Genomic DNA, 24,654 nt, shown 5'->3' with positions numbered 1-24,654 from the left:
CTCAAATGAATCAGCTTCTCCTCCTTTTTTTGTTCGTTTTGATACCCGACAAAACTCATCGGCTCTCAGGGAATTGAAGTAGAGGGTCTTGTTTTGTTCTGGCAGTTCTTTCAGGAATGGCCATCAATCAGGTGATCTATTGTGTTCGAAAGGGGCCTTTCTCTATTGAATTCATGACTCGCTGCAAAAAGCAGATGCTACAAAGGTATTGAAAGTTTGCAGGGTACATTATAATCTGACATGAAAGAGCCGCATTGAAAGACCAGGGGCTGTGCTTCCTAATGATTTCACCAGTTTATATGTCAAGATGAGGTGACCCCCATAGGACGGTGCCTTGGCTTTGACAGGATCGCTATTACATTGATATTCTCTCATGATTATTCTCCACATATCAGGTTCTCGTGCAAAGCAAAAGGAGCAGCTCTGCATTTTCCAGTAAATGAAAATAAAGCCAGGACTGAAATTAACCCCCAAAAGATTCTCAGTTTTTTTTTATGCAATTGGCTTTTTCATTAAAAAAGCAGCACAATAGTGTTTTTGATTGCAGCTGCTCAATCAGCCTGACATTGAAGTTTTTCTTGAATAATTCTGTTGCGTGACAGACTGTTGAAAATTGAGCAATATTTTCCCCCTGCAGCGACCAAATGTCGATGCTTTTGGTGGCGTGTCAGTAGAGCAGCAGAGGACTGGAGTAGATTTGGATTTGTCCACTTCGCCCGCCACTCCAGCTGATCAATGAGGGGGGCTGTGGTGAGCTAATGTGAACACACTTACTTCTTGTTTGTGAGAGTCCAGAGTAACTGGGGGAAGGAGTGGTTTATACGTCTTCATTTGCTGGCATTGTCAGTCAATGCCTGTGTTCTTCAGGCTGGAGCTGCCCAGACGCTGGATAAACAAAGTGTATGCTCTGTTTAGAGAGCCAAGGAGTGAGGGGAACCAGAAACAAAACAGGGATCTGGTTGAATATCTGAATGTGTGCATCATTTTTCTTGCGGTTGAGGACTTTGCGAACAATAAATGTTTGTTTTGGGCTCCAAAAAAAGAGATTGTTCTGACAAGCCCTGAGGTTACTGATCCCCAAAACCATTTCTCTGAATACAACGCTGATGCCAAGGCTTGTTTCTCAGCATTTCTCAATATTTTAAACATTGTTTTTGGGGCCCAGCAGAGCCAACAGTGCCCGTATTCAGAAACTCGTATAGAATTGTTTTTCACTATAACCTGTAAATGCCAAAAATCATTTTTTAACTCTGAATGTGTAAGTCAAATGAAAGACTGTTAATCTGTCCAAGTGTGGAATCTGTGTTTGGGTCCTCACCTGTACTTGCATATAACAGGGTCCAAACACAGAAGAGGAGACAGTCTACTTCCTTCTAGTTTTATCTAAATGTTTCTCTGAATGTCTGATGATCTTGTCTTGAGAGTGGTTCACTGTCATTTTTCAGATCTGATAATATTGTAGTTATAGGTAAATGTGTGAAAGTTTTATGTTATGGTTACCAAACGATCATGAACATGTTTAAATACCTCAAGTGATTTCACAAAGTATATTTAAATTTATTGTATTTATTGGTAATAAAATGATACACTCAACAACATATTAAAATATGCAAAGTTGTGCTTTTTAAAAAAAATTATTTTGGTATAATAGCAGCTGGGATTTTAAAACTGGTTATGTAAAGTGCAGACATCGATTTAGAACGTCTGAAAGTCTGGAGAAATATCAGTTTGTTTTATGTACACAGTTGTGATGTTGACACTGCCTACCAGTCCTTCTGGCATGTTTTTACTATTTTCATTAAAAATCCACGTTGCTTTCCGCTTCTGTGTCTTTGAGATTTCCAAACTTTGGTTGATGCTGGACAGTATCGACCAAATCTCAACGATAGTACCGTGATATCGGTAACAGTATCATCCTGAGTAGCAGTTACATAATAATATCAGTATCATATTGCCCTTATGACCAATTACAACTCTATTTTAACAATATTTCTGAAAGAGCTCCTTCTCTCATGAAGTTACAGATTCCTTTTGTTCAGTCATTAGTTTGATCCAACACATATTTGCATCTCTTTCTCAGGTTTTATTGAAATCCTATTTGAACTTTCTGCCTGGTGGTTTTCAAAGTGTACCATAATTATCCTGGTCCCTTATAATGACATCAGAGTGTGTCTCCTGTGTCACAGTGCTTTTTAGGCTGACAATCAAGTGCGGCTCACACTCCGTCCTTCTCGGATACTTTGGTCGTGGCCTTCGTTCGACTCTGAGTGAAAGTTAAAGTAATAACATGGTGTTCCCACCCCCTGCCAGCTCGGGCCAGTGTGGCTCCCACGCCTTGTCGGCTCTGAGGTCTCCTGTGGAACAGTTTTGTCAGCTGTGTAGTGTAGGAGTGGGTAATGACATGCTTACTTCAGATGTCTCTAATGAGTCATGACAGGAAAACATTGGAGCCCAGCCATGGTTATTAATTTCACTGGACAAAGCCTAATTTGAAGAGTTGTGCTCCAGATGACAGAGTGAACTGAGTTTTAAAAATAATCATGGGAGGGTTGTCACTGAGACAATATTATAAATCAACCCCACAGACCATTGTGTGTTAGACATTTTAAAATCATTACTTCTTTGAATATATCATAGACTAATATTATGCATTGTTCTGTACCTTATATATCCTCTCAGAAGCTTTAATTTGATAATTGCACCATATCTTGTTTCCTTTTCTCTTGAAACCTTCTACTCGTCATATATTGTGAATTACAAAGGTTATATTTTCACTCCTGTCAGTTTGTTTGGGAGCGAGATTATGTAAAAACTACTGAGCGGATTTCCACAGAACAGAATGATACAGCTTGTGTCAGAAGAAATATCTGGATTTTTTTAATGGGACAATAGGGTATGTACTCTTTTTTAATCTAGGATACGGTTTATTTTGCTTGGAGACGTTGGAATAATTAATAAACCTGCAACATTGTCATGTATATGATAGAGTCATGTTTCTGGTCAATCCAATAATCAACCTTTTTTGTCTCCATTAACTTGCTAAATTCGCCGGTACTCTCTTTGCTGCTGTGCAGGTTGTGGACAGTGGACATTTAAGAGCTTTTTAACTGAAAACAGCTGCGTGCTGCAGCCGAAAGCGATGCTCTAACAACACTGAGAGTGAACCAGAACTATAATGTTGCGCACCATAAAACCTACACAGTGAGCTGGAAGGTGTTGAAACGCTCCATAGAGTCGAGGGGGAAATTGCAGTGCCTGGTGAGAATTCCCTGCTGGTTCATCAGCAGAACGTGCGATCCACTGGAAATATAGGATATTGATTAAAGCTGCTGTAATGGGAGGAAGAGATCGGGTTGATTGCATGTTTGGGATAAGATCTTGAACATGAATCTCCCACATAAAAGTCTTACGTGCTTCAAGCATATTGGATCTTAAGTCACGACCAGCTGACTCATCCCATTTATATGTTATTTCCAGGATACTGAAATTCAAGCTACAAAACCAAGTGCTGTAGTAGCTGGCACCTCAAGACTGACACATTTATTTCTCCTCAGTTTGATTAAGAGTAATTTTCCTGCATGCTGTCCATTAAGGCAGTAGATTTGTGAATCCTTACTCGGTTGAAGAAATGTCAAAGCTTTAAAGGAAATATGCTTTTGGACATGTCTGTATGATTGACAGGTGTCTCTGCCAGTCATTCTCACCTCACTTCCACTTAGGTTTTGTCTACTTTGAGCAAATTTGGATTTCCACTCACTGTAGCCACTGCCAAGATGTCAGTGAAGGGGAAAATTGAACCTTCAAAACATTTCTTCATCAATCTGTGGTTGACATCGTACGACTGCCGTGCTTTTCAACAGTCAGAGAGAAACACCTAATGGACCTGAAGCAAGGGGAGCGGTGACCACCAGTGGCCGTCTCTTTGAGTTCAGAGTGAGATTAAGGGAAAGGTTCTCCTCTGAGACTCATGAGATAAAGAGTTTGTCAGTCCTGATGCCCTCGGGAGACTCTGCAGACACGATAATTCTCATGTGCCACTCAATTATCTGTTCGCTGGAAGCATTCTCTCTGACAATGCAATTATACAGGATGGATGTGAATGAGGATTTTGGCAACTGCGATGTGGGGCTGGCCACTGGTGAGGCTTTAAATTTGGTCCGCTTAATGGATCACACATGTTTTGGCAATGTTTGCGTTTTCATACAGTAGACAAAACCCTCATTCTTTTATGGGGGAAAAAAAGGGAAACATTTTGAGGGGACAGCATGCAAAGAGAGCGACGCTGCCTTTTTTCCCCATCTGCTCAGATAATTTGCCATTAAAAGTGCCCCCGATGCTTTTCCAAACTTTATGTATTCTTCTGCCACTCTCTTCTAATTTGATGCCGACGTCCAAAAAGAAATAACTGCTAGTTTTTGGTCTGCGTCCAAAAGCAAGTTGTTCTTGGTTTCGACTATCATAATGGTGTTGTTACGACCTGGCTCCCAGGTCTTTGTGGAGAGGTTTAACTGTACGTTGCCTGCCTCACCAGATCAAGTTACTACCGTTCCCCCCGCTGAATCTCCCCCAGGCCCAGCTGCCTGGCAAAGCATTCGTGATTAAATGTGAGACACGAGCCGTCCTGCCAAGAGAAAGCTAGAGGAGGGGCTGCTGGCTTAGGACAACCGCAGTTTGGAATTTCTTAGCTGTTTGTCATACACACAGAAAACTGAAAGCAGATGTAGGAGAAGAGGGGAGAGGGAGAGAGGCAATCTTCAAAGAGAGGAGGTCTCTCAGGCAATAGATACTGTAGGAATAAATCTAAAGCAATATTTATACTGCAGTATTCGCTGTATACAGCGCGACCAGCCAAGTGGGGTTTCAATTATGCAAACATTTCTCACACCGCACAAATGATCTTATTGGTTGGGCTAAACCACAATGGGTGGTGCCAAAGAACTGCATTTCTTTCTGGTTAACATGTTAAGTTACATTAAAGCTCCACTAACATTATAATTATATGGGAGGGAGAGGTAATAAAATAATTTATATTGACAAAGAATGAAATTATTAATATGAAAAGATCCCGCAGAGATATATATTTCAGTGTAAAATATCAGCTCTGTGACAATTATTTACAACCTTCAAATCCCCCGTCTCTTTAATTCACACTGCGTTCAACAACACTCAGAAAAATCATAGACTGTAAATAAAGATGGATGACATGTCTCCCACTATTGAAGAAATTAAGTATTTAGGATACGGGTGATGTCATCTTGCACTGGTATCATCATTTAGATTCAGAGTCTGTGTAATAATAATAAAAAATAATTCTCTCAGAATGACTTCATCATGGAAGAAAATGGACTTTGGAGGGGGTGTGGTTTATGACCTGGTGTAGCCAGCCTGCAGGGGGCAATCAAGATGTTTTGGCCTCACTTGTAATGGCTGTCAGGTCATTTTTATACATGGTCACTGAGAAACCCATATCTTTCCAACACCAAATAGCAGACTGCAAAAGTTAATCTCTATAAACAGATTCTGTAAACCGTCTGTGTGGAGCGAAAAAGAAGTGGAACGCGGAAATGCATCGGCTATCAGCTAACTGTAGTTAGAGATGAGCCACAATGTCATCTGGACCTGAAACATGAACTAAAAGTATTGCTGTGTGGTAAAAGAAACTAGTCGGACTATAAACAGTGTACTGCAAACAGACGACTGAGTGAAAGGCTAATTCCTCATCAGACTAGGGCTAAAGGGGCATCTTTTAAAGACAAGAACAGTTATAAACCAAAACAGAGGCTCTTTAGAATCTATAGTGACTAATTTGGAGTCACACGCACTAACAGTCAAGAACATACTCAATTACACTTTATGGGTTAGCTGAGTAGTTTTCTCTCCTTGGTTACCAATTGCTGAAAGTAGATTCTGCAGCTGCTGTGTCAAGCTCTACAAGCCTGCATCAGCTTTCAAGATGCACTGGTCCCAAACATTATTACTATCGGGGGAAAAAACGGCAGCAGTTAACGAACTCAAACTATCTGCAGGAGGCTGGATGTGGAGTCGAGGGTTGTTAAGGAAAATTGGTCTCACCTGGTCAGACTCCCACAGCACCATTGAAGACAGTCGGCCATTCTCTGAATTTCCCCCCTCAGCCTTCACTCTTTGTTTGGTTTCCTCTTCTGCACCAACAACCACAAATGCAGTGATACAACTTCGGGCCGTATCTGTCACAGGAGTCTAACTTCCCTCTCTTTACACTATTTATTTTAATTTTGATGCAACATAATTCATGAACACGGTTAATTAACTCAATATGTTTCAACAGTCAGTCACAGCTGTGTTGGCTCATTCACTGTGAGTGTTAATATGCAGAGATGGAAAAATATTCAATAGCTGTATCATCATCCTCTTTTAGAATCATAGTTAAAGTGCTTCAAAAAACACTGATCATGCAAATCTATAATTAATTAATAAAAGCTATTAAAATCAGCAAATTGAAGATTGGTTAGGAAAACCCTTAAACATTCAAAAATGATCCAAATTTTAAGGATAGAGTAAAATACAGTTATACAAGCAAATACAAGTAGAGGTTGGGAGGGATACAATCAGGTTTGAAAGCTTGTGGGCAGTTCTTTAATTTTTGCAAAGAATCAGGTGCACTAAAATTAAAATGCTCATGCTCATCTTTCCGAGTTCAAACCTGACTCAAGGAGCGTGAGGCAAGAGCCGCTCGGAAGAGATGATGAAGCCCATCTGAGTACCAAAGGAGTTCTGACAGGTGATATTTTCATTTTGCACTGAGAGCTGTGAGAGCAATGAAGATAAAAAAGATAACAGTGAGCATCACGTCTTTCACAAAGACCACCCATACCATAGGAATCACCAGTAAATCAAATCAGATTAGTAGACAGAGTGGAAGAGGGTGTGTGTCCATGAATCACGTCAGCATCATCTAATGCCGGCATGACTGCCTTAACAACCCATTTTCCACATTCTGTATTTCTGTAGCAACAATTGACCTTTTAACTGAATTGGCACACAAGGATTGTCCTTGTGAATTTTAAATGAGGTTTATGTAAGACCATATGTGGTGATATTTATATTATGTGACTCTCTACATCAAACGTATATTTGAGGTAGAAAGTTCATCAACACCAATGGCTTTGGCTTCTGGAAAATAGCATGAACCACTGGTTTTATGTTGAAGACAGAAGGTCATCACAATATGTCGATGATTCATCAATAATGTTGATATAAACAGGGATAAGAAAGGGACCTAAAATGTGGAACACATTTTGTTATTGATAAAAAGTGGTGGTTTGTTGTTTTCTCCCTGATTTGTAATTCCTGGAGCAATGACATGCAAAATTAATAATCTCATTAATATCTAACTTTCATGTTTTGCTCGAAAAATAATCCAGACTGTCCTTTGATGATATATATTTCACCTTCTCTCCTCTCTCCTCAGTTTTGGCAGCACAAATAGTTTGACATCACTTCTGACTTTTCATGTGCAGTGCATCACATATTCTTGTTTGTTCATCATTAGCGTCAGAGCCAGTTAGCAGCTTTGTGATACTGGTTATTCATGTCTGCCAATGTTAGGCTCAGTGTTGCCAAATTACCCCAAGACAGACATGGTTAATTTGAACTTTCTTCATGGTGCCCGGCCCCCAGCTGTCTCCAATAAATGTTTGTAAAACCATTAACCAAGCCAACAGGAAAATTCAGCTGAGATGAACACAGTTGATATGCAGTTGGAGTCTGTGAATAGCCTCTACCTGCAGGAGTCGAGGGTCATCAGACAGAATTTGGCTCGCCTGGTCCGACTGCCTGCTGCTCATCAGCCTCCTTTGGTTTCTGCTGTTTGTTTGGTAGTATTTCTTCCTTGTTTCTCCTCCAAGAGCTGCACATACATTCAATACTTTCAGATTCGTTTCACATGATTCTCTCTGCATCTCAAATGAATATCTTATTGAGAATAGACCTTGAGTTTTTGGCACGAAGTCCTCGACTGCTCACAGATTTTTTAGACTTTGTACCAATTAACAGCAAATCTGTAGCAGCTGTGTAGGATTGTTCCCTGAGCCTGAATCTGAGGAGAAACTAAACTTGATATGTCGCAGTGTAACTGAACGTGAGGAGGGAAACACTGCGGAGGGGAGGCCAACTTTCTCATTAGTTTAAAACAAATTGGACAATGTACGGTTTGTCCACTAACCAGAAGGGTGGTGGTGTGATTCCCGGCTTTGCCAGTCTGCATATTAAAGTGTCCTAGGTGAATGTGAGTGTAAATTACATTACATTACACTTTATTTAGCTGATGCTTTTAGCAATAAGTGCATTACCATGAGGGTACGAACCCAGAACGACAAGAATCGGTAGCACTTTATATTAGGGAACACATATCAACCATTAACTAGTTGCTTATTAGCATGGATATTAGAGGCATATTGGCTCTTTATTAGTCATTATACAGCACTTATTGATGCCTTATTCTTAATGACCTTATTCTGCAACTACTCCATTGATTAACAGTTTCCCTTTAATAACCTCCTAATTCCTGCTTATTGATGGTAAGTAAGGAAGTTGTTGTACATGAGTTACAATCCAGTGCTTGGATATATTCACTTTGTGTGTTCCCTAACATAAAGTGTTACCTATGAAACAAGTCAAAACTACTGACTGTTTGTTAAGAATAGAAATTACATAATAGAAATAATATTAACATAATATATGAATTCAGTCTACTTGCCATTGTACTAAAGCGGTTTTACAAGGAATATATATGACATTGACACTTTTTGTTTCAGGATGTTGCTAAATTGTCAACATCCGCAGGTCTGAACTCGTGGTTTCACATCACTTAATGTTTCTAAGTAAATATTATTTTGCTGCCTTCTGTTGTTCATTGTTGACTGTTTAAATGCTTTAATGTCATTGTTGTTGATTACTCCTCAACTTTAAGAACATGAAGACATTTTGGAGCGTGGATTTCTTTCAATGAGCTTTACTCTTTGTCACTTGTTCTCAAAACATTATTTATTTTCAACAGAATCAGAGAAAAACTGTAATTAAAATGTCTTTGGGTAAATGTCACAGGGCGGCTACTGCTGAGTTTTGCTCATAAAAGAAATATGTGAAAGTGTTTCCTGGAAAATGATCTTGTTGTCAAGACTCGGTGGAAGAGAATGACAGAAAAAAGAGAGGATTGTTAGCGAGACAAAGTGAGAGACGGACATAGGAAGCGCGGAGTTGTCTGATTGAGGTGTTTGATCCAGGACCTGCTGTGGTCTAATCATTGTAGCTGTGGATAGGTGGGTTGGTTTATAAAGGAGATATGTGCAGGCCTTCTCCCCAGGACCTAATTCAATTGAAGAATAAATGAGTTCTGTTGGTAATTTGGCGATAACCTGTGCAGTGACCGAGCTTTAAGGAAGATAAGAAACGACACAGAAATGAAGACAAGAAAACTAGAGGATTTTTCACCCTGCCTTTGCTAAATTAAACTTTTCCCAGTCCTGCTCAAACTTTAATTAAAACACACACTTTCATGCACATTGCGCACACAGGTGCACACTGGAGTGTGCACATGGCCGAGCATCCAGCAGATAATCGAGGAGGAGCAATCAAGTAGTGTGAAAGACATCAGTAGACGGTGAGCGTGGAAGCTAACTGGAACTGTAGGCTCCTTTATCTGTCCCTCTGTTGTTAAGATTAATCAGCGAGGTGCACTCTGAAAGTCAATGGCCCTTTGAGTTGTAAAAGAACACAGAGGTGCAGTGGGGACTTTTAAACGGTCACCCACAGCACATTGCTTACTCTTACTGGTATCTTTCCAATGAGATAGTGTTGGTTTTAATTTTGCAGGGTTTGATAAACAGGTTATTAATAAAGAATAAAAGATGTCCATGAAAGCAGTGAAGCCAGAGGAGTAACCAGAGCATTGTTTCTGCAGAGACAGACCATTAAAAGCATTGTTCAGGCAAATTTGTATTTAATTCATTTAAATTTTAACTAATAAATTTAATTGAACTTTGTTCCCAGCAGAAGTATGGTGTGATTTGTACCTCTCGTCGTACGTGAAGGAGTGAAGGTGAAGGTTTTCCTCAGACTGAACATCAGCATATTTTGGAGGCAGGAAAATTGTTATAGAAATTGACACAAACTGATGAAACTTTACCCGAGTCGGTGCAACTCCAGGGGAAGACCTGTCCATGTGAGTGGAAAATGTTTCAGCTTGTGCACTTATTTGATATAATGTAAGCTAACTACAGTTAACACCTGTACAGTTGATACGTGAGGGGAAAACTCACAACTGCAAAATTATTCGTGGAAAAACGGATAATTTACAAATATAGAGCCACCAGAAAAATCTGGTTTAATTTAGCCTAATTTCATACAAGTTTAACATGGACTCAGCCAATAATGCAAAGAAACTTTAAGATGTAGGGTAATTGTGGAACAATATATCAGCTACACACTTAAAAGTGAAGTTAATTGCCTTTTTTAGCATATTCACTCTGATTAATAAACCTATGTATACCTTTCAATTTTCTTTAGACTAGTAGTTTTAATGGGTATCAATTTGACTCTGAAATTGCAACTGCACTTTATCTGCTCACTATGATATTTAGTCCTGTAAAACCTGGTGATGTTTAAAAAGGAGAAACTGTTCCCCCATGTCCAACAATACTATTCATAGAGCCACTAAAACTAGTTGGAAACTTCACCAAACCAAATATTCATGTAGGCTGAATAGTCGGTCTGTGCATCTGGTTTTTGAAACAATTTGCCCACCGGGGTCTTCGCTTCCAATCCTCCTTGAAATTACACTGTTGCAGCTCCAGTGAAACCGAACAAAGAGACATTTGGTTGTAAATGGCGCTGCAGAACCTCCACATGGTAGCACTTTGTGGATGGGACCATTTAGCGACTAGTCTCCAGAGCAATTCCCTTCATTCCCACGTGATAACCAGTCAAAAGATTCACTTTGCAGTCGGTGGTTATCATCTCCTCTCACAGTGCACTGTGATGGTCGGTGGCAACAGTCTGATCTGTAATTAATGCAATGTTGAGGCATAACAAGTTGTGAGACTTTACAGACCAGCACAAAAAGCAAGGCTCCTCTGTCTGTGTTGGCTTTGAGTTCAGCCTTTGTCTTCGGTCCCTGAGGTGTTTCGTTGCATCTAATTTATGCATTTTTCCTCTAAATACCATGTTTTCAGTTGTCAAACCAACAATGTTGTGATTCAAAACGTAGCAGGAGTTTAAAGCCCAGACAACTGAAATATACACCGCGTCATCAAGAAGCACATTTTTGTTTAATCTGCACGGGGATCAGGGGATACAAAAAAAAATCTTCCTTCTCCTTCAAATGAAATATGAAGCTGTGATGTGTAGGATCATCACACGGCTGAATCTTCACTCAGTCTCGAACTGTGCCACTGCCGTCAAGGTAGGGTTAAGGTTAGATGTGTTTGCTTTGGATTCTGGGAGAAACTGTGTGTGTGTGTGTGTGCACATCTGTGTGTGTGTTTCCTGGGTTGTTAAAGATACAAAAAAAAGTGTTTTTACTGGGTCATATTGACATCTTCTTTTTTCCCTCTCTTTCATTTTACCACAACTGAGTTGTTTCCAAAAGCAACAAACAGAGCCCAAAATGGAGGCTAATGTGTAAATGTTTAAACCTGGTGTCATTTCACTGTCCTGCACAGAGGGAGAGATTATTTTTCCAAACTCCTTGTGTGTGTGTCCGTGCATATTTTTGAAAGGGAGCTGCATTTCTATCAAAACAATGACAAATCCGAACACTGCTATGCGCTTCTCAGCCGGAGGTAATTGCCACAGGGATGTAGAAAACATTTCGCTTTGAGTGCCCTGCTTTTGTTCCCAAAGACTTGCACAGCCTTAATCTCTTTGGAGAGTCTTCTTCTTCTTCCTCTCCCCCCCTACGCCCTCGCAGATTTCCCACCGCAGATAATTTTCAGTGACCACGGCAGATTCCCTGGCAGTATTTAGCAGTGAGAGTAAGAAGCTTCAGCCGCTCGATGAAATTCCTTTGAAACTCTGGTGTCTGTCTGAGCAGCGAGTGCTCGGAGCAGAGCTGCACTCGGCTGGGGTGAGGGGGGAAGATGCTATGCGTGCAGAATCACAATGGTCACCCCTGTTACATGGTCTGAAGCAGATCTGAGTTAAGGCTGCTTCTGTCCGTCTAAAGGAGGACACTCCTCTGTCTTTTAACTTTAAACCCTGAGTCAGACTTCAATGGGCGGGTCAGGTTTGTATATTAGCCCACTGCCCTTAAAGAAATCAATCTCAGCAGAAAAATGCAGCCGGCAGTTAAAATAATCCCAAAATACTTTCATGCTCTTGCTTCACAGGGAAAATATCTGAAACAAAATACTCAGCTTTATGGATTCTTCAATTTTTTTTAGATACCACCTCATTTTAAGTGTAGAACAAAGGGAGACGTAATTGCTCTGTTGAGATTGCTCAATGTTTTTTTGACTCTGGGGCTGACCTTCATGGCAGAAATCTCAAATAGTTCTCCTCCTCTTTGGGTGTAATGGCCATAAAACTACAGTTTGCGGTGATGGTGGTCTCAGTCGTCCCCATGGTCATTTTCTGCTGCGTCAGCACAGTTTTTAAACAACTGTAACCGTCTACGCTCAAGTATTCTTATCCGTCAGAGACACTTCGGTTCTGTTTCTCATATCAAAGCAGAGATTTCAGCTTCATGTGTGGATTTCAATTCTGAGACAATAACAGATTGGTGACACAAATGTATTTTCTCAGCAGTGGAGGTGGAGGGATTGTCGAGATCCAGCGAATCCCCCCGTGTGAATTTTAAGGGGTTTATTTCCACTTGGAAAATTCAGTATGCACCCATACTGTGTTATTCTCTTTAGCTTCCTCCGCTGCGAGAGAGAGAGAAGAATCCAGGATGAAAGCATTTCATCCATCCCATCGATTGCTCCCCCTACCATGTGAGTGCCGCATCATGTTTCCACTGAAGTGTTTGCCTGAAATCTCAAGCTCTGTAGAAAACAGCCAGTTGCAGAGTCCTTGCAGCAGCCTGGCTTTCCCCTAAACCACAATGAAGTGCACATTAGTACCAGTCTGTGGAATCTGCACTCCTCTTAAAGCAGCAGGGAGGCTATACCTACCAGTGTAATTGTACTGACTAACTGGCAGTCATTATACAGTATATACCACATACTGATTGACTTCCCATGTACTGCCATGCATATGAACATGGACAGGTCGCAAAGCTTCTGTTTTCTTTGAAAATTGCCAGCTGAGAAGTGATGTTTCTTTTACAGAATGTGAGCACCAACAGATTGAATCTCCAGTATGTGATGTCATCTAAGGCCTCATACTGATTCAGCAACAGTGAAGAATGTGTGGATTTTGTTGGCAGAGAGCATATGTTCAGTTTGTTCCTCCTTCTAACTCACACAGAGTTGAATTGTACAAAGTTCTGATCCAACAAATGTTTGTTCTAATCCAAGAACATCTTCCAGAATCCTCATTTGTTTTGCTTTTCTCTATTTGTAGTCAATTTGTAGTTTGGAAAGACACGACTTGCATCAGGGTTTTGGAATTTCATTTCTCCGTCATGTGTCAGACAAACAGCTAAAATCTGTTGTGTAAGTCATTATAAACCAATTTAATCTGGTTCTAATTGTGAAATTTATAGAGTTCTTGGCATTGTTAAAGCACATAAAGTCATCTCCAGACAAACAGGGGTTCAGATGAGAACTACTGTGATATTTGTTTAATCTAATCAGTTTCTGTATTGACTTTATCTTTGCTATTTCCACTAATCAGTCTGTTGATTTGTTTTCCACATTTGGGCTGAAATCACACAGAAACGATTTAGCTCTAATCACGACTGAGTAAAACCATTGTCTACTGAGCAAATCAAATGTCTTTTACAACGCACTTATGGTTACTTTACATGTTTGTTAGCTAATGGATGAACGAGCCCCACTCATTAAGCTGTTCTTTAAGAGAGCAATATGTCCTCTGAAAAACCTTATGCACTATTTTTGAATCTGCATTGAAATAAGCTTCTTAGCACAGAACTGATAATTTGAATTCTATAAATATAAATGGGGTGAAGTGAGGGTTCCTCTGGTACAACATCATTAATATGTTAGATTATAGTCGGCCTACGAATCATTCCAGGAAATATGCTGCAGTTCATTTCTTGTGCCGCCTCCAGAGCCTTTATGACTTGTTGTGCGGATTCTATTTTTGTTCCTATATTGAGAAATGAGACATTCGTTTTGTTTAGAATTCAGGAAACGCCAACTGTGCACATTTACGCTTATGTCACTGATTTTCCAACTTTGTATCAGCCAACAGGTCTCACCATGTTGGAGGACATGTTTGTTCACCTCTGTCTCGGCTCTAAACTGCTGAGGACAGACGAGATGGTTATCTGCGAGATGGTCATCTCTTGAGTGGTTTCCCAAGGAGCTTTGTCTGTTTTGTGTCATTTCCCTGAAAAGAAAGAAGTCATGCCATGCAATTGTCAATCCATAACATACAAGTGGAATTCATTTTGTATAATCATCTTTTCTTTACCTACATCATCCTACATACATATACTGAATAATACTGCAGAAAAAGAACAACAGTAATTAACAGGTTGAGAAAATTAAATATATGTTGTATCTATAATATATATTGAAACAACCCATTAAATCCAGGTGCAGGGGCAGGTAATATATTAACCAAAATGTAATGGGTTCTTTTTTTTTCTCCCCCATGTTACATCATTCCAACAAGTTTTGTTGAAATCTGTTCAGTAATTGACAAACTTGAATGAAGTAAAAAGTGTGCACACCTCCGTCGAGGCCCGACAGTGTCCTGATGAAACCAGCTTTAAATCCTCAGGATCCATTTATTATTCTCTGAGAAATCAAGGAAAAGTGTTAATGAAAGTTAAAGAAACTTCCTGGAAGTCCCCCCACCGATCCGGAGCTACACCAAATTCTAACCAGTTCCTCCCTGATCCATATCGTGCATCCACTCAATATGCGTAATCTTGCTTATGAACAAACATGCAAATAACCTCCTTGAAGGAGGTAATTGAATATATATCCCGGAAATAAAAATATATCTCACCTTTGGCTACAGTAATTCTCCTGATTTACTGAACCTAAAGTACCAAACGCAGCAGAGAGATTCTCAGACAGCTGAAATATAATGGACGCTCAGCCTGAGAGTTCACTGAGGCAACTGTCACCAGCCTCTGATGAAGCCTGTGAGCATATCGAGCGATGAGCGTGCATGTGATCCATCACAACATTTAGGTGATTTCTAATTAAGATTTGGACAATGATTCTGAGTGATGAGCTCCATGACTTTATGTGTCTGCGTAGACGACAATAACCCCGTCAACAATTCATTTAACAGAGTTATAAAGAGCATCAGCGTAATGTCAGGTGTGTGATTAAGCATCCTTCATCCCCAGATGTTATTAGAACATAATCTTCATGGGGGAGATTCAGATTCTTTATTTGGCATCCAGATGAAATACGCTGATCGTCATTGCTCAGATTTGCACATAGAGTCATCTCCTTGTAGTTGCAGCTGAAATTTGAGATTTCTAATTTTTTGCTCTGTTCTCTTTATCACTTCAGGGGTGAGCTGCGTCCCAACAGTGGCCTTATGAGCATCCGAATTTATGGCACATAAAACCGAAAATGTCAAACCCTCTGAAAAGGAGGGAGGATTTATATGTTGAATCTCATGGACCGAACCTGCAGATTATGCAGACGTCCTCACACCTTTATAGAGAAGCTGATGACCTTATGTTTATTAGTGTCACATGAAGCTGTGAATGACAAGTAGCCTTATTTACTGTAGGTGTTAAGACTGTCTGGTTAATTGGGCTTAATTAATAAAATCTGATAAAATGGTGACTTCAAAATGCAAAGAGTGAAAACAAACATATAATAACATCATCAAATGCTCAGCATGAGCAGCTGATGACAGATCCCTGAGAGAAAATGAAAATGTCAGACAGGAGAGAAAACAAATGAATATTGAAGGGTGAATTCATATTCTCTGCTCTGAAATCCTGAGGTCTGCCAGCGTGCACGTAGGAATCAATGGGTAATTTTCCAGTGAGAACACAAACAGTCCCGTGCAGGAATATAAATATATTGTATTTCAGATCTAACACTCTATCCCACAGAGGTTAAGTGAATACATTTGAGTGTGCCCGGTGTTTGAGATGACACGTATGCTTAGCGGCAGAGGCAGGAAAAAGGGGGCCAGCCTTTGGGATGGGATTTTCAGGCTTACTAGGCCAAGTGTTGATAAATTGAAAACCCGCTCTCAAACGTATCCGGAGTGACTGGGTCCGTTACTCTGTCAGCTTTTAACCAGGCAAAGAAAATTACAGCTGTGACCTCATGAGCAAGAGGGAGACAAGTAATTTTGCTTACTCGGAGAGGAAGGTAGGGGAGGTGGAGACAAGGGTACGGATCTGTATAAGCGCCTCCAGTTCAGAGCCGGGAGCAGCCAATAAATTAACATTCAACACATAGAGGAGTTCAGCGGGGGCATGAAAAGGGCTGGAGCGCCTGCTGAAGCAGACTGGGAGCTCTATCACCAACACTGCTTGGCCAGCTCTTTTTTACGGAGCCAAAGCCAGTTTACAGATTAGTGGTGATGCATGGCAAAGAAAAGTGCAGCAGTTTTTCTGTACACTTCAAACAGCCTGACAATCGACTGTATATGACGCTGCTGTATGTTTATATATATATTTTTCTAATTAAAGTGCTAGAGTGAACAAGCTAATGGGCAGGATGGCTTTTAAAATAAGCTATTACATCTTGACAGCAGCTACCGGCTTCCTGAAGTTAATAAATGAGTGCAATTCACTTCCTGCAGGGATGTTGCGGTTTATTCCCCCATTAGGAGGCAGTGGTCCACCCATTCCAATCATTCTTTAATTAGAACTGTTGTTATGTAGCCTGTCACGGGAGGTAATACCTCATGACAGCATCAGCATCAGCCTGGCAGCCTGCAATCTCATATTCACTGACAGGGGCTTTGGTGCATGCGCATCGCCACGTCGTCTTCCCCGCCAGACTCAGTGGTGCACCAGACACTTCCTGCTGATGTGTGCGTGGTTACATGGAGATCTCCAGCTCTTGGTTTTGAGCACGAACATATCTTTTAAAATGAAACAAAACGAGAAAATACTATTTTGTTGATTTTCCTCGGGGCTCAGGTGTGTTTTGTCGAGGCCCAGCAGGTCCAGTAGAGTTAGCTTCATAATGGGCTTGGTTTCATCTTAATAAACACATCCCATGTGTTAACAATTTGTGTTTAATGAAGTGCTGCTCTCTGCGGAGTGATGTAGACCAGTCACACACACACGCATGCAGGCACACACAACAATCCCCCTTCCCCCCTCTGCATCGCCTGCAGCCCATATCTCCGTTTTGACACATCAGGTCTGAGAGGTGGTTGAGAAACAGACCATCAGTGTGAATCTAGGTGAAATAGGATGCAGACCTCCCCAGAGGGTAAACTATTGCGGGAAAAAGGATGACATCAGGAACCCCGGCTCCCAGAGGAGACAGCTCTGGAAACATTGAACTTTAACGAGATTACCAACTCAAGCAGGGGTGGGAGGGGGAGACGTAACAGCATGTGCTGCCCGGAGTTGGCAGTGAGAAATACAAATCCATGAACTACATTAAATTACATTTCTGTCTTATTAGGTCCTACAGCCTTTACCCAATGTGTAAAAATCTCCTCCAGATAAATTAGCAACAGTCCGGGCATTTACATCCACATAACTGTACAACTCATGAATAGAGAGGTGAAAGCAACTAGACACCTTGACTGTTTTACTATGCCGCTCGACTGGCAACACGGAGGAAGGAAACCAGTCACTGTGGTATTAGAACAGGTGGCCGGCTCAGACTTGCATTGGTGGCATGGAGCTGGCAAGGGTAAGGAGCCAGACACTCAATCTGTCCACTTGAAAACTCCCCAGTTTTGCTGGAAAGTATTGTGGCCCCTGTGGAGGATAAAGCAATTACAATTTCTGATGGGAGAGAGCGAGAGCGCCAGGAGCCACATCCATTCTTGGACTGCGATCAGACGTACGACTGGAACATTTTTACGAAGCAGCGCTGCACAAATATCATCTTAATACCATCACTGTGATGCCTTATAGTTCCTCTAAACACTTACTGTCTCTTGTCAGATTGCCATGGGTGACTGTACATTCAAAGACATTATTAAAGCTGTGAATTCCTCATGCCAGAGCTTGATGAACCACACCAGGCCTCAGCAGGTACATGGCAGTAATCTGCAGAAAACAAACCTGTTTCCATTTAAATCCTGCGTAGCCGCACACTCTGTGACAGATTGGATTTGGAGTGGGCAATGTCCAGCTCCAGCTGGAGATTGCTCACCCTTTGGCCTCTCACCTGAACTCTTCCTGTTCTGGTATGTGTGACTAACATGTTCTATGGGAGACTGGTAACCCTAGAGCCCACATGTTTTGGCTATCGAGTGCAGCTGACGCTCCAGATTACACAGTTTTCTCACATTTGGACGGTCCATTTGCTGAATTGCTCTGCCGCTCTGTATGCATTTTACATTTACTCAAAAAGGAGTCGCAGCTTCGGCTGATCAGTCTCTTTTGCACCATAAAAATGTTGCCAGATCTTCCCTAAATAGCATTCGGCCCATGTTGGGACCATGCATAAAACTCTGGTTGGTTCTGCCTGAGGAATAAGTGAGAAAATAATCACATTCAAAGCACCTATTCTCTGTGTCCCCTGAATCCCCTGAGGCCTCTGGCTGGCTGCACGCCTGCACGCCTGCGCTGCATCAAACAGAACAACCTGCCGGGAAGGAGTTGCACTGAGCCGATGATGCCATCTTGACGGATTGTCAGGGAAATTTGATTCTCAGTGGGCTTCCAGCTGACGTAAAAGTAATGCCGCAAAGCCTATCAAAGCTGCAGGAGGACTGTGCGCAGGCCTGTGACTGTGCTCTGTGTTTGGATGTACTGGGAGGCAGAAAAAAACAACAACAGCTCATATATTTGGTGCAGCTCAATGAACACTGGGGAGTAGATGTGACAGGAATGAAGGTTGCCGCCACCTCAGACGGAGCTGCAGCCACAAACAGCCAAGGTCAAGTCTGTCAGCTCAAATGTGCCACAGTGGTGAACTGACAGCAGAGAGAGAGCCACTGCACGGAGGGGTGCTTTACACTTATTGAAAATCAATAGCAATCTTTCAGTGGCAGCTACCAGACATATTTGAACAGCAGCCTTTACTCAGTAGAGTTGGGTCACATTTTCATGCAGGTTTTCCACTTGTGAAAAATCAAAGGGGTGAGAGGTTAATTGATTTTATACTTTACAGGTATGGTTCAGGGTTCTCGTCCTTCTTGATTTTGGTGACTCCTCAATTGAAGGAGGTCATGTTTTGCTTTAATTGTTGTTCCTGTAACATATCCAGATGACGCTCTCTGCAGCCGTCGTATGAAATGTGTTCCGATCCTTTGCTTGAGCTCTCCAAGTGGAGCAGAAAGTACATCATTTCCTTGATCTTTCCTAGAAAAGACATTACAGACTATATGTATGAATACTTGAATAAAAGCAAGGCATTACGTCACATGAACATCATCGTCTACTGCTTTAACAACTTAGTATGTTCCTCTCTTTAATGTGCAGTGAGTTGAGAGACAGATTTCCCTCCTTTGGTGTTGTTGTTGCTACTGGCACTGTTGAATTCTGCAGAGAACTTCATGCATACAGTAGCTCAGCCCCCATGCCTGTTACTGTTGGCAATCCGCTCTCTTTATTCTACACCAAAGACAAAGCCCTCTTCGTGTAGCACTGCCCATTGTGTGCAGTGTGGTCGGGATTTCCAAGCGATTTGCTTTCACAGGAGTAAGTCATAGGCGTCAGAGAAAAACTAGCACGCAGAGCACAATCGAAGGTGATACGTAAATATTTGTGACTTTATTGGTCACGCTCCATTTCTTCTTTACTCACATGGCATGTGATTTGAACTACAACCTCTGGGTTTATTGATGCAGTTAACATTCCAACAGTGTGTTATTGAAATGTTAGAAACTGCAGCTTTGTTTCTCCAAATAGAATTGACCTTTGTTGTTCTGTTACTTTTTTTCAAATTCCCAGCAATGCATGCCCTTTGTAACACACTCCCTGTAGTAATTGAGTCATTTAGCCACCAGCTATCTGGTGCAATGATAAACTATCTTAGCTGCTCTAATTGAATTTGAAGGTGTGTTGTTGGCTGCACAGACAGTGAAGGGGCTTGGCTTCTGTACAGAGTGGCTCTCTCTTTTGTGATAAAAATGATCCCAGCTCAGCATTATTGTGCAGTGAGAGAGTAATGGTGCATGCTCGCTAATCATTCAGTTTCACCTTCCACAACATTCACTGCCATATCGCACCAGGAACATGCCGCAAAAATAATCTCATCACAACAGTTTAAAATGTACGATTGGGCATCAGAGCCGTTTCAATGGTGAATAAAATCGCAATATTACGTAAAAAAAATCAGAAATGTATAAAAATAAAGTCTTTATATTCTGATTATTACAATCTTCAATCAGAGACACTGGATTTAGGTGTGGAATCCGAAAAGCACAGCTTCCCTTTGCTGCTTGTTTCCATAAATAAATGATCGTTTTCTTTATTGTTATAATATTACAACTTTTTCTCATTAAAATACGACTTAATTTTCGGAATACTAAGACTTTGTGTTATTGTTAAAATACAACCTATACTTGTTATATTATGACTTTCTTCTCATTAAAATCCCAGTTGAATTCCTATATTATTATGACTGTTTACTTGTGATATTAAAACTTTCTTCTCAATTACCACATGACTCTCATAATATTATATTTTTTAATTAATACAAATTTATTTTCAATGATTTAACTAAATATCTTTATTCTTGTAATATAATATACTTTATTTCAATATGGCTAATACTCCATTGTACTTCACGTCATAACGTGATTAGGATTCTATGAAAAAACTAAATCTTCAATCATTATTTTTCTCTGATGAGTCTCCCTCAATATATGAGAATGAGTCGTTGCTCTCAGCCGGATTACTCACCCTACCTATGCGGTGGGAGGTGACAGTCTAAATCCTGTGTGCCAAGCGCCTACGGCTCCACAACAGGGAAATGGCATTCTCATCCAGTCCACTCCTGTGTTTGTTATACAACAGACTATTGTGTCTGGCATTTGCATTAGGGCCATGAAATTCAGCCCATTCACCATGTAGCACGATGAGACAACAGTAGGAGTTCTAGTTTATAAAGCTGTGGTCATGCTGCAGCCAGATCACAGTCTACAAAGCTGCTCCATCGCCTTTTTTATTGAAATGCATCACAAGAAAGAAATGTAAAGTGGTTATAAAAGCAACCATTGCTTCAGTTTGGCAGCAGCGACATCTGTGACATGACAGGACACTGCTGGGCATGATATGTAATCACAGACTTTGAGGCAGCGAGCGTTGGCTACAAGGTGCGCTGACGTGCCGGCTATTGTGTGGCCGTACGCGAAGTTGTCCTCTGTGTCCATCATTACAGGCAGTGAATCAAGCGAGCAGGCAGGGGCAGTTGAGAAGAGCCCCCCTGGGAGCAAGGCCTTGTTCTGTCACTGCCAGGAGGGACGGCCAGATAATAATGGAGACATCATGAGGGCGGCAGATAGGCTTTCCTTTTCAAAGTGGAAGATGGTGAGAATTTGCAGCATCCCATCACAACAGCCTTGCAGCCATTGATTGGTCCCTGGCCCGTCTTAAAAAGGACAGCTTGAACAGCTCTCCTCGAAGAAGATGGATGCAAGTGCTGTTTGCCGCAACGAAAAGGAAAAAGGTTCTGAAAATAGAAGACTGTCCAGCACCTGACATCATGAGACCTCTAGTGATTTAGCTTTTTATCTACTTCACAACAGATTAATTATATTCTGATGCTGCTGGGAACCATTTTCCTATCAAGGGCTATTTTAATTGCTATAAAATCCTTTGAGGGTCGTCTTAAATTACTGATCACATATATCACACATAACCGAAATATCTGATGTCACACCAAAAAATAGCTTGTTGGATGGTATTTGTTTATTTTTGTTGTTTTATCTCAGATCAGAGTTTAATTATTGTGTGACAGCAGCATGTCAAGTGCATTGCACATAGAGCGAAGTAGCAATAAAACAGATACGAACAATTCAAATCAATCGAAATAGAATATAATAAATCTAGAATTTACTTAAAATTGACATACTTCCTTAGATGAAACACAAAAGAGTAGATGAATACACAGAATACAGGTGTCACCTTCTTTGCTATTACTTTGTCTCTGTGTCATTATCAGAACGTGTGTTTTTGTAAAAGCTGCTCACACAAACTCCACCAAAGAGTATCAACTTTATCTTAGAGCATTTGTTCCTGCAACTCATGCAGTTGGGCTGCATGTTTTCAGCTGCAATGACACTGGATTACATCAGTGCGACTGTGCCCTTGGACGTTGGCTAGACAAGTTTGTCTTTTTTACACCAACGAGAAAAATCAAACACAAGTATGTTTCTTTTGGAAAGTGTGACGTTTCTCATCTACTTCTCTTTTTTTGACAGTCACCATGACACCTTTAAGCAGTTTTGTTTGTGTTTCTTGCACCTGATGTGTGACCTGAAAGGAAACAGCCAGATGGGACCAACCTGAATGACATCTCAGTCTACAACTATATTGTTTCTTTCATTACAAGAAAAAAAAAAAAAAAAAAGAGATTTTATTTTGTATTTCTGTTTTTTTTTTTTGTATTTCTGAATTTTGTCTCACAGATGTTCCCCGACCCCTGTAATACAAAATAATTAATTTCAGCAAGAGGTGGAAAATCAGAAAACCAGAAGATAAAGTAAACATATCGAGCTAAAACAATTTGCATTAAGGGTCTTTATCTTCTGACATTTCTACTGTTTGCATCTCTTTTTAATGCAGTACAAAACGATTAGTATCATTTTTCAACATGCACAGTATTCCAACATGCAAAATATTTTTTGAATGTACGAAGCGTTGCATTTTTTTAAACTAGCAGAGTTGGTGAGGGTGGATGGTGGACCTACCAGGAGCACAAATGTCCCACTAAGAGACCAGTGAACACATCAAGAGTGTGTGTGTTAGATTAAAGCAATGAAAGCACCTTGGTTAAGGGAAGAATGTGGTGTGGTTAAATCCAGAAAAAGGGTGGGGTAAGGTCTGCAGACAAAGTTTCAGTTACTCTGTAAATCCTTAAAAAATGTAGCGGTCAATTTTTTTTATTTTTCCACTGCAGTCCTGTTATTAAAGTTAATAACCTTGGCTTTATGAACACAGGGACAACTGGAGCATTGGAGTCAGAGTAGTGAGAGTAACATTCACAATCTGCAATGTTTACTGTTTACTGGACCTTAATGTCTCCTTCACAAGTCAGTCCAAATGACAGCTGTAGACTAATCGTGTTTTTCTCTCAACTCAATAAGGTGAGGTGGAGAAAAATAACATAGAAAGATACTTTGGGAACCAAACACATTAATTCTCCAAAATGTATTTTGAATTTTTTTATCCCCTGCTGGCAAGGAGTTTAAAATATAATGGGTCTGTCATGTTTTCAAGAGTGCATGTGGGTTCACTGTCAAAGCCAAGCCAATTTAGGCAACTATCAGAAATGCAGCAGCTGCTGAGTGACCACAACAGTGAGGCATTCACACAGCGGCAGGGTGGGCGGGACAATGGTTTCATCCAGAAATATGTGTCTGAAAATAGTGTCTGGATGTGCTTTATGACTGAGACCCTCAAGGCTGGCAAATGAAACATCAAATGTCTTGCAATGATTTTCCTTTTACCCAAATCAACTTTTCTCTTTTCTTTTTAAGGATGAATTCCTGCTTCATTTTAAAATATTCTGAACCAGTTTCTGAAGTATGTCCAGAGTCTGTGTGATTTATTGCTCATATTGCCTGAGGGCGTCATTCAGTTGTGACATTGGCGGAGTTTCTTTTTTTGTCTTGGCTGCCGTTGGACTTTTTTAAGTTCAGCCCAGCAGCATCAATTACTCAGAGAGTAGCTAATCTGACAACGTTATGTCTCCTCCTCTCCGCAGAGAAGCCAATGGCACAGGGGCCCCCAGGTGGAGTTATAGGGATCCTTGGTGGTGTTGTTGCCATCGGACTCATCATCGGAGTGGCCGTTACCGTCGTCATGGTCCATCGGCGGCAACAGAAGACCCGCACCGAGACAGACAATGACCTGTGAGTACCACGCCTCTCCCAGAGAGTATTGCAGAAGGGCTGGTAGTAAGATGAAGTGTGAGCTCTTGTCAGCCCATGAGGGAGGAACCTTTTTTCAGGGAGACAGTTTGTTCAGAGACACACTGCAAACATGTCGTTACCTCCCTCTCATTCTCTCTGACACCAAAGATCTTCCTTTTCTCACACGTCAGTGCATGAAATACAATCCAAATGCACCAAGACGTAAAAGAAGGGCGAGTTTATCTTTGTTATCAATGGCAGATAGAATAGATGATAATCATTAAAACAGCAGCTATTAAGCGGTTACTTGATTGTAATGTGAGCTGTAGCGAGCCCATTTCCCAT

The 24,654-nt window shown here is 40.9% G+C and overlaps 1 protein-coding gene across 9 annotated transcripts in view; it reads left to right on the top strand.

Annotated features, from left to right (window-relative positions):
- Nucleotides 1-24,654, top strand: part of nectin1b (nectin cell adhesion molecule 1b) — a 146,519-nt gene that overhangs the window by 90,346 nt on the left and 31,519 nt on the right. For all 9 annotated transcript variants that reach the window (XM_069533993.1, XM_069533994.1, XM_069533997.1 and 6 more), the window contains exon 6: nucleotides 24,162-24,309. In XM_069533993.1, coding sequence (XP_069390094.1) covers nucleotides 24,162-24,309 — 148 coding nt within the window. The remainder of the gene's footprint in view (nucleotides 1-24,161; nucleotides 24,310-24,654) is intronic.

This window comes from Paralichthys olivaceus, chromosome 11, assembly GCF_024713975.1.
Source record: "Paralichthys olivaceus isolate ysfri-2021 chromosome 11, ASM2471397v2, whole genome shotgun sequence".
NCBI lineage: Eukaryota > Metazoa > Chordata > Actinopteri > Pleuronectiformes > Paralichthyidae > Paralichthys > Paralichthys olivaceus.
The sequence above is the reverse complement of the archived record's forward strand: the minus strand, read 5'-3'. Positions and strand labels throughout refer to the sequence as shown.